General features: G+C 32.4%; 1 protein-coding gene across 2 annotated transcripts in view; it reads left to right on the top strand.

Annotated features, from left to right (window-relative positions):
- Window positions 1–11,829, top strand: part of LOC145293142 (nuclear transcription factor Y subunit alpha-like) — a 160,267-nt gene that overhangs the window by 72,464 nt on the left and 75,974 nt on the right. For both annotated transcript variants that reach the window (XM_080139556.1, XM_080139557.1), the window contains one exon: window positions 8,480–8,715. In XM_080139556.1, coding sequence (XP_079995682.1) covers window positions 8,509–8,715 — 207 coding nt within the window. In that variant the 5' untranslated portion in view covers window positions 8,480–8,508. The remainder of the gene's footprint in view (window positions 1–8,479; window positions 8,716–11,829) is intronic.

The raw sequence follows: 11,829 nt of genomic DNA, 5'->3' as shown, positions 1-11,829 counted from the left end.
TCTATCTCTATACTTTATCTATCTCTATACTTTATCTATCTCTTCACTTTATCTATCTCTTCACTTTATCTATCTCTTCACTTTATCTATCTCTTCACTTTATCTATCTCTTCACTTTATCTATCTCTTCACTTTATCTATCTCTTCACTTTATCTATCTCTTCACTTTATCTATCTCTATACTTTATCTTATCTCTTCACTTTATCTATCTCTATACTTTATCTATCTCTTCACTTTATCTATCTCATCACTTTATCAATCTCTTCACTTTATCTATCTCTTCACATTATCTATCTCTTCACTTTATCTATCTCTTCACTTTATCTATCTCTTTCACTTTATCTATCTCTATACTTTATCTATCTCTTCACTTTATCTATCTCTTACTTTATCTATCTCTTCACTTTATCTATCTCTTCACTTTATCTATCTCTTCACTTTATCTATCTCTTCACTTTATCTATCTCTTCACTTTATCTATCTCTTCACTTTATCTATCTCTATACTTTATCTATCTCTATACTTTATCTATCTCTTTACTTTATCTATCTCTTCACTTTATCTATCTCTTCACTTTATCTATCTCTTCACTTTATCTATCTCTTCACTTTATCTATCTCTTCCTTCTATCTCTTCACTTTATCTATCTCTTCACTTTATCTATCTCTATACTTTATCTATCTCTTCACTCTATCTCTTCACTTTATCTATCTCTTCACTTTATCTATCTCTTCACTTTATCTATCTCTATACTTTATCTATCTCTATACTTTATCTATCTCTTCACTTTATCTATCTCTATACTTTATCTATCTCTTCACTTTATCTATCTCTTCACTTTATCTATCTCTTCACTTTATCTATCTCTTCACTTTATCTATCTCTTCACTTTATCTATCTCTTCACTTTATCTATCTCTTCACTTTATCTATCTCTTCACTTTATCTATCTCTTCACTTTATCTATCTCTATACTTTATCTCTATACTTTATCTATCTCTTCACTTTATCTATCTCTATACTTTATCTATCTCTATACTTTATCTATCTCTTCACTTTATCTATCTCTTCACTTTATCTATCTCTTCACTTTATCTATCTCTTCACTTTATCTATCTCTTCACTTTATCTATCTCTTCACTTTATCTATCTCTTCACTTATCTATCTCTTCACTTTATCTATCTCTATACTTTATCTCTATACTTTATCTCACTTTATCTATCTCTTACTTTATCTATCTCTTCACTTTATCTATCTCTTCACTTTATCTATCTCTTCACTTTATCTATCTCTTCACTTTATCTATCTCTTCACTTTATCTATCTCTTCACTTTACCTATCTCTTCACTTTATATCTCTTCACTTTCTATCTCTATACTTTATCCTCTATACTTTATCTATCTCTTCACTTTATCTATCTCTTCACTTTATCTATCTCTATACTTTATCTCTATACTTTATCTATCTCTTCACTTTATCTATCTCTATACTTTATCTATCTCTTCACTTTATCTATCTCTATACTTTATCTATCTCTTCACTTTATCTATCTCTTCACTTTATCTATCTCTTCACTTTATCTATCTCTTCACTTTATCTATCTCTTCACTTTATCTATCTCTTCACTTTATCTATCTCTTCACTTTATCTATCTCTTCACTTTATCTATCTCTTCACTTTATCTATCTCTATACTTTATCTATCTCTATACTTTATCTATCTCTATACTTTATCTATCTCTATACTTTATCTATCTCTTCACTTTATCTATCTCATCACTTTATCTATCTCATCACTTTATCTATCTCATCACTTTATCTATCTCTTCACTTTATCTATCTCTTCACTTTATCTATCTCTTCACTTTATCTATCTCTTCACTTTATCTATCTCTATACTTTATCTATCTCTTCACTTTATCTATCTCTTCACTTTACCTATATCTTCACTTATCCTATCTCTTCACTTTATCTATCTCTATACTGTATCTATCTCTTCACTTTATCTATCTCTATACTTTATCTATCTCTTCACTTTATCTATCTCTTCACTTTACCTATCTCTTCACTTATCCTATCTCTTCACTTATCCTATCTCTTCACTTATCCTATCTCTTCACTTATCCTATCTCTTCACTTTATCTATCTCTATACTTTATCTATCTCTTCACTTTATCTATCTCTTCACTTTATCTATCTCTTCACTTTATCTATCTCTTCACTTTATCTATCTCTATACTTTATCTCTTCACTTTATCTATCTCTTCACTTTATCTATCTCTTCACTTTATCTATCTCTATACTTTATCTATCTCTTCACTTTATCTATCTCTTCACTTTATCTATCTCTTCACTTTATCTATCTCTTCACTTTATCTATCTCTATACTTTATCTATCTCTATACTTTATCTATCTCTTCACTTTATCTATTTCTTCACTTTATCTATCTCTTCACTTTATCTATCTCTTCACTTTATCTATCTCTATACTTTATCTATCTCTATACTTTATCTATCTCTTCACTTTATCTATCTCTTCACTTTATCTATCACTTCACTTTATCTATCTCTTCACTTTATCTATCTCTTCACTTTATCTATCTCTTCACTTTATCTATCTCTTCACTTTATCTATCTCTATACTTTATCTATCTCTATACTTTATCTATCTCTATACTTTATCTATCTCTTCACTTTATCTATCTCTTCACTTTATCTATCTCTTCACTTTATCTATCTCTTCACTTTATCTATCTCTTCACTTTATCTATCTCTTCACTTTATCTATCTCTTCACTTTATCTATCTTTATACTTTATCTATCTCTTCACTTTATCTATCTCTTCACTTTATCTATCTCTTCACTTTACCTATCTCTTCACTTTATCTATCTCTTCACTTTATCTATCTCTTCACTTTATCTATCTCTATACTTTATCTATCTCTATACTTTATCTATCTCTATACTTTATCTATCTCTATACTTTATCTATCTCTTCACTTTATCTATCTCTTCACTTTATCTATCTCTTCACTTTATCTATCTCTTCACTTTATCTATCTCTTCACTTTATCAATCTCTTCACTTTATCTATCTCTTCACTTTATCTATCTCTTCACTTTATCTATCTCTATACTTTATCTATCTCTATACTTTATCTATCTCTATACTTTATCTATCTCTTCACTTTATCAATCTCTTCACTTTATCTATCTCTTCACTTTATCAATCTCTTCACTTTATCTATCTCTTCACTTTATCTATCTCTTCACTTTATCAATCTCTTCACTTTATCAATCTCTTCACTTTATCTATCTCTTCACTTATCTATCCCTTCACTTTATCAATCTCTTCACTTTATCTATCTCTTCACTTTATCAATCTCTTCACTTTATCTATCTCTTCACTTTATCTATCTCTATACTTTATCTATCTCTATACTTTATCTATCTCTATACTTTATCTATCTCTTCACTTTATCAATCTCTTCACTTTATCTATCTCTATACTTTATCTATCTCTATACTTTATCTATCTCTATACTTTATCTATCTCTTCACTTTATCTATCTCTTCACTTTATCAATCTCTTCACTTTATCTATCTCTTCACTTTATCTATCTCTTCACTTTATCAATCTCTTCACTTTATCAATCTCTTCACTTTATCAATCTCTTCACTTTATCTATCTCTTCACTTTATCTATCTCTTCACTTTATCAATCTCTTCACTTTATCTATCTCTTCACTTTATCTATCTCTTCACTTTATCTATCTCTATACTTTATCTATCTCTATACTTTATCTATCTCTATACTTTATCTATCTCTTCACTTTATCAATCTCTTCACTTTATCTATCTCTTCACTTTATCAATCTCTTCACTTTATCTATCTCTTCACTTTATCTATCTCTTCACTTTATCTATCTCTATACTTTATCTATCTCTATACTTTATCTATCTCTATACTTTATCTATCTCTATACTTTATCTATCTCTTCACTTTATCTATCTCTTCACTTTATCTATCTCTTCACTTTATCTATCTCTTCACTTTATCTATCTCTATACGTTATCTCTATACTTTATCTCTATACTTTATCTATCTCTTCACTTTATCTATCTCTATACTTTATCTATCTCTTCACTTTATCTATCTCTTCATTTATCTATCTCTTCACTTTATCTATCTCTTCACTTTATCTATCTCTTCACTTTATCTATCTCTTCACTTTATCTATCTCTATACTTTATCTATCTCTTCATTTTATCAATCTCTTCACTTTATCTATCTCTTCACTTTATCAATCTCTTCACTTTATCTATCTCTTCACTTTATCTATCTCTTCACTTTATCTATCTCTATACTTTATCTATCTCTATACTTTATCTATCTCTATACTTTATCTATCTCTATACTTTATCTATCTCTTCACTTTATCTATCTCTTCACTTTATCTATCTCTTCACTTTATCTATCTCATCACATTACCTATCTCTTCACTTTATCTATCTCTTCACTTTATCTATCTCTTCACTTTATCTATCTCTTCACTTTATCTATCTCTTCACTTTATCTATCTCTTCACTTTATCTATCTCTTCACTTTATCTATCTCTTCACTTTATCTATCTCTTCACTTTATCTATCTCTATACTTTATCTATCTCTATACTTTATCTATCTCTATACTTTATCTATCTCTATACTTTATCTATCTCTATACTTTATCTATCTCTATACTTTATCTATCTCTTCACTTTATCTATCTCATCACTTTATCTATCTCATCACTTTATCTATCTCATCACTTTATCTATCTCTTCACTTTATCTATCTCATCACTTTATCTATCTCTTCACTTTATCTATCTCTTCACTTTATCTATCTCATCACTTTATCTATCTCTTCACTTTATCTATCTCTTCACTTTATCTATCTCTTCACTTTATCTATCTCTTCACTTTATCTATCTCTTCACTGTATCTATCTCTATACTTTATCTATCTCTATACTTTATCTATCTCTATACTTTATCTATCTCTTCACTTTATCTATCTCTTCACTTTATCAATCTCTTCACTTTATCTATCTCTTCACTTTATCTATCTCTATACTTTATCTATCTCTATACTTTATCTATCTCTATACTTTATCTATCTCTTCACTTTATCTATCTCTTCACTTTATCTATCTCTTCACTTTATCTATCTCTTCACTTTATCTATCTCTTCACATTACCTATCTCTTCACTTTATCTATCTCTTCACTTTATCTATCTCTTCACTTTATCTATCTCTTCACTTTATCTATCTCTATACTTTATCTATCTCTATACTTTATCTATCTCTATACTTTATCTATCTCTATACTTTATCTATCTCTTCACTTTATCTATCTATTCACTTTATCTATCTCTTCACTTTATCTATCTCTTCACTTTATCTATCTCTTCACTTTATCTATCTCTTCACTTTATCTATCTCTATACTTTATCTATCTCTTCACTTTATCTATCTCTTCACTTTATCTATCTCTTCACTTTATCTATCTCTTCACTTTATCTATCTCTGTACTTTATTAAATATATTGGATTAAATGTATGTATGCATGAATTGATAGAAGTAGTGATAACTGCATATGAACATGCAAGTTATTGTGTCGTAAAGCACAAAAAATCTGTAAATATGTGTGCGTCAATTTACGAAGGAAGAGTATGTTATTTTTGTTATCATAATATATCTTATAAGTTTTAATTATGGAAGGGAAAAAAATATTATTAAATGATTAATTCTTTGAAAAAGAATAACCGACAATGACCACGCTTTTAAATGTGTTACAATTCACAGGTGTATTAAAAAGTCGTCAAAAAACAAATGTTACCAAAAAATAAGTTACTCTTCTCCCTACCTCGATAAAATTTTGCTGTTGTAAATGTGTAGTTCTGTTCAAACACCAAGTAGTGTTGAGCATTTCATGAGAGCAAGGAAAAAAATGGCCACAATGTCTCTTGAAGTCTCCACAATGACTTAAAAATAAAAAAATTTATACAAAATAGTGGTAGAAACTTCCCCGATAATTGTCACGGTAACTTGAAACTGTTATAATGAAATTTAAGTATCCTAATTAGTTTCATGTACTTGAAAACATAATTGTAATTTGTACAAAATTTCCTTTCATTTGATATGCTACAAGCCATATTTTGTTAATAATTTCTTTGAATCGTGTTGTAGTGGCCATCATGAATTTCAAAGTTGCTATCTTGGATTTTTCATGTTGTGATAATGACAAATGATAATAAACATCAGAATTATACTTCCTATAATAATTTATTATTATAGGAAGTATAATTCTTACTTACCATTTTTCTTCACTGTGTTTATGATATTTCTACTTAAACCTGTTAAAATGAAACTGGAATATGCTAATTAGTCTGTCAGTTACCAAGTGAGATCGTCTTAAATAACACCAACACCTTCATGGTATTATGATATGTTGAAAATTTCATCATAATATCTTAAAAAGATCTGAAGATACAACTTTTTAAAGATGGGTTAGTCTGTAAATTGTGCAAATTTCCTACCATTTTCAGTCACAAGTTTATATGCATTTGAATAGGACTGACTTAAGGCATAATGTCCAGTGTATAGCCCTAACGCCCTCTCCTGTCCGAGGGCCGGGCCGCATCCATCGCTAACCTGGTTCACAGGAGCATACTTGTGATGTACTTCTGGCCGTGTTCGTCACTCCCAGCTCACAGGACCATAGATGCAACCCAGCAGGGTTACATTCTTACTTGTCTAGTGGTGGACCCCTCAAGGGTGACCAGACTCTCACTGGTCACTGGAAAGTATCTTTCTGCTGCTCAGGGCACGCGAAATGTGCATGACCCCCAAGTCCGTGTGGCAACAATGTCCACTTCAGCCGTCACTCTGGCTTTGTGCTGGATCCAGTCTGTCTCCTTCATCAGCTGGTGTCAGGGCATACCTGAAATAAACTGCCTCTTCATTCAGGCCGGCAATCGAGAAACAAAAAATCTGGTTCATTTTCGAAAAAACCAAACAAAATAATTATTCATAAATCGTTTTACATTTGTTTAAAGTCGAGTTCTTTGATCCGAGCTTCATGATGCAGGTTGTATAACTTAAGTTCCTCTTATTAATTTCCCAGCTAAGAACAAGAGCTTTTCGACTTAGCTCTTATGAACGCCCCCCCCCCCCAGGCGGGGTAAGAGCGATGTGGATGCCTCGAGGCCAGCCAGTAAAAAGACCCTAACTCTAAAAAGCCAATCGTTTTTATAAAACTGGCCTCTTCCCTCCCCCCTCTATCATATTGAAGATTACTTTTCTTTTTTTTTCTCTGAACCTCTTTTTTTTTTCTGTCCCATTATCTTATTCTTTTTCTTCTCTCGTGAACTCCTTTCTCTATCTCTTATTTTATTCTTTTCATTTTCTTTTTTCTTGTGACCCTCTTCTTCCTCTTTCATGACCATATCTCTCCCTAGGTTCAATTTATTTATCTGTCCAACTAACTTATCACTGGCTTGGTGGCCTGGTAGTTAAATACAACAGCTGGACCCAAATGACAACATCTCCCAGACACCAAACCAGACCTTTTGAACCCAAGTCATTGTACCTGTCTCACTCAATTAGTAGTTAAAACTCATTTTTACCAAATCCAACTAGAAAAACACTCTCTTGTTCCAACGAATCCTATTATCAGATTTTATATTTTCTTTTCATTGAAAAAGATACTATTTCTTCTCTGGTGGACAGAAGTCTCATAAACATCTGTTTTTCCTTGACCAAGTGTCAGCATGCCCCCCCCCCTAACCATACCTCATCCTCTCCCATCTTCATCTAGTTCAACAGGATACCTGGCATCGCCTGGGATCCCGTTACACAGTGAACCACATATTTTTTTGATACTTTGAATGGTCAGTTATTCAGTCGTAATAGGCCGAGTAAAAAAAAAACTAAAGATCTTAATTCTTTGTTTTTTATGCTCTTTTCAGTAATGCTTGATTTGAGTTTATTTGATCTAAAGAAAAAATGGTATGGATTGCTAATTATAAACAACTGGTGACCCAAATTATTATCAAATAAGGAACAGAAACCTTATTTCAAAAAATATATTAGGATTCTTCTCAACAGTATTGTTTTATCTGATCCTCTTGGCTGATATTTATTTTAATGTTTTTTTTTCTTGACTGAAAAGTTAAGAACTTTCATTTTTAACTGTGTAATAATTTTTGCTTTGTTATATACTAATGAGTTACCATATAAAAAGCCATGTGAAGATAATGATTAATGTGATTATATAATTACATTAATCCTTATCTTCAAATGATGACTGAATAATGAAGAATATGTGATTTTGAAAGAAACGGTCATCTTGCATAATGTGGTAGTTAATAATGTGACATAATATGTCAGTTATAAACTAAAATTGTTTAATACCATTTGAATTTTTATTTTTCAGGATTAGTGGCTAGACATTGTATCCACAAGATGGAACATTATCAGCTCGCTACAAATTTGGTGAATGCTGGGAATGGAACAGCTGGCTGTGAGGTTGTTGATGCTAATCAACAGCAGCAGCAGCAGTTCCAGTTACTTGCAAATCAATCATTGTTGTCTTCTCAACCGCAACAACTTGCCTTTATACAAAATGTCCCAAGCAATGCCGTCCAGCTCCAAGCAGCTATGCAGCCGCATGTAAGTAAACCGCAAACTACTAAAACACAAACAGTTTTGTGATCATATTTAACTAGTTGCACTTATTGTGTTCTATGCTTTCAATGAATAACATTGAAAAACTGATTTTTATTTGAAAATAAATATCATTTTTATGTTTGTCTGAAGGCTTGGTATATAATACATTGTGCAAAGGATGAGACGAGCTGGGTTTATCTGTTCACAAATCACACATATTTAACAATCTGAGTATATTTCAAGTGTGTTTTTATGCTAAGTTGACCCACTGCAAATTCAGACTACTAAAGACCTTTCATTTTGTTATATTGTGAAATACAAGATCTCCATCAAACCTATGACGACATGTTAACAAAACACAATTTGCATCAGCAGGAGTGAAGACACCCAAACACCAGGAACCGCCATGACAACATCGATACATAAGCAACAATGGTGCCGACTTGTGCTTAACTACAATATTCAATCGACTGTTAATCGCACATTAAGTTGTAAGAAACTATGCTTTTTGTACGTATCCTTTTACTAAGATACGCAGTTCATTATAGCAAAGAATTATCGGGCAAAACACATTACCCAAGGAAATAGCTACATTGTGCAAAGGATGAGATGAGCTAGGTTTATCTCTTCACAAATGATACATATTTAACAATCTGAGTATATCTCAAGTGTGTTTTTATGCTAGAAGGCCAGAAAAGTTTGACAGATCAGATATGAAAATATCTGATAAAATATTTATAAAAGGACTTCAAGCGACAAACTTAATCTAAATTCATTCACAGACACACTAGGTTTAGAAATAAAACAAACGCTGAATCAAGGAAACCAACATTTCCTATGGCAAGGCCAACCATAGCCTTAAAACACATCTAGCAGCAAAATTTCCGTATTGTTTATACCTGAAAATATGCCTATGACTACATCTACGTGCGATATATAAATGTTCAATGTCAGTTCAGCAACAGTGGTAGTGGAGGCAGATTCAACAACTTGTATGGATTACTCTTTCTCTCTCTAACAACAGCAGCAACAAATAACTCTAATATCTTCATCCTTTCTTTCTCATAGTAGCAGAAGCCGATTGCTCACTGTTAGCAACAACAAAGCTCCTTGGCCTTCAGGCCAAGATCAATGTAGTATCTGTTCTGATGCTACACTTCACCTTTTCTGTCCTTGGTCAGTGGAGGAGAAAGCCTTCATGACTGAGGCAATTTTTCATCTTTGTTTCTATCCAGACTGTCCTCTTTGGGGAGCTGGATTTTCCCCACATTAAAAACCAGCCTTGTGTCTAACTCTGCCCTTGTGGAGAGGCAAGTAAATAGGAACAACAAACCTTAATAACAAGAGATATTTCAAATTATTCACACTTTTAATAACTTTATTAACAAGGACCTTAATATTCTCTTCACTGCAGAACATCCTATCAAGAAACATTTCTAATTATTTTCACTGTAACAAACCTTAATGAGAAAGACTTTATTTTCTTTTCAGAAACTTATCAACAAGACATTTTCATTCATTTAGTTCTTCAATAATATTTAAGAAGTCGCAATACAACTGGTGTCAGACTTTTGCCAAGATTAATTCAAACAGTGTTAGAAACTCAACAAGATTTCACCCGATCTGTCAGAAGATATGATGCTTGGGATCTCTCTGTGGCGAAGGAAAAATTGGTATAAGCCACAGGCAGCGCTGATAGCGTGATGGCTGTGAAGTACCGACTAAAGCTGTGAAAGAAATGACGTTCATTAGTTCATCACTTAAACAAAATATATGCAATACACGTCACGTCAGAAATCTCTACTTATTCAAGCCTAGAAAGTAAATTTAAGTCTACAAAGGATCTATTTGAACAAGGCATATTCCAACAGATGATTGACTCTGATCAGGAGACATCTACATTTATCGAATTGAAAGAATACCTACTAGCAACATACAGCAGCCAGATGATGACCTTTTAGCATCTCCACCAAGCCTGAGCCTGAGACTTAGAATGTCAAGACAGTGAAAAATTAACAGATTTTGCGGGCTGACTTGAAATCACACTGAGAGAAGCAGGTGTCCGTATCAAAACAAAATTCAAAAAAGACAAAAAACTCCAAATTGATGGTTGACGGATTTATTTCAATTATTGGCGCAATGCTTATGAGTGAAAAAGTGCAAGCTTGGAACACAAACCTATACCGTCATCTTGTCGAAACCTATACCGTCATCTTGTCGAAACCTATACCGTCATCTTGTCAAAACCTATACCGTCATCTTGTCAAAACAATGGATAACCACTACACCACAATCGGCATAACATGCGAGGCACAAAGATACCTGAATTGTGGCATAAAATCTGAGGCTACCACTTCATAGGATATTATATTTCTCTCTCTCAGAAACAACATAGGCCCAATCAGAGAAGAACTCCACAATCATTGCCTCAACATATCCATCACAGCAGACATCAACATCCAAACCAGATGAACATTAACAGCCACTCAAAGTGAGACACCACCACCAGCAAGAAGTTTGTCACCATTCACCAAGTTCCCAAATATGCCAAAGGTACCTCAAGGATAAACCCTGCCTTTACGAACACGGTTGCAAATTCCATGCAATCAGACACGAACTGACCTCGCAACAATGAAAGAAGAAACTAGAAGGGAGACACACACTGCAAAAGGTTCTTACATAAAAATGCACAGTCAGTGCATTCTTTGTTTATCACTCCTTCTCTTGCATCCCAACAGATAGAATTCACAACCATCTCACCATCACGAACGAACACCAACAAGATGAGACCTTAGCCAAGATTATAAGCATCCTCCAGGCGTCCAAGCCATATGGTTCACTTATTGATCCTGATGACCACCGGGCCAAACTTTTCAAGAAGTCACATTTTTTTTTTCTAGAACCAGCAGCCTCTGTTTTGATGATACAAGATGATAAACATTCACCAAAGCTAATCATGCCATACAAGCTCCGTGCCAGATACCTATATCAAGCACATGACAAATGCAACCATTCAGGCATAACTTGTATGCACAAACTTCTTTCCAGCTATTGGTGGTAATCTAAGAATCAAGACATTCAGGTATACGTAAATTCTTGTGATACTTGCGCAAAATG

This window comes from Euprymna scolopes, chromosome 14 (assembly GCF_053919585.1).
Source record: "Euprymna scolopes isolate OS-2025 chromosome 14, ASM5391958v1, whole genome shotgun sequence".
NCBI classification, from domain to species: Eukaryota; Metazoa; Mollusca; class Cephalopoda; order Sepiida; family Sepiolidae; genus Euprymna; species Euprymna scolopes.
The sequence above is the reverse complement of the archived record's forward strand: the minus strand, read 5'-3'. Positions and strand labels throughout refer to the sequence as shown.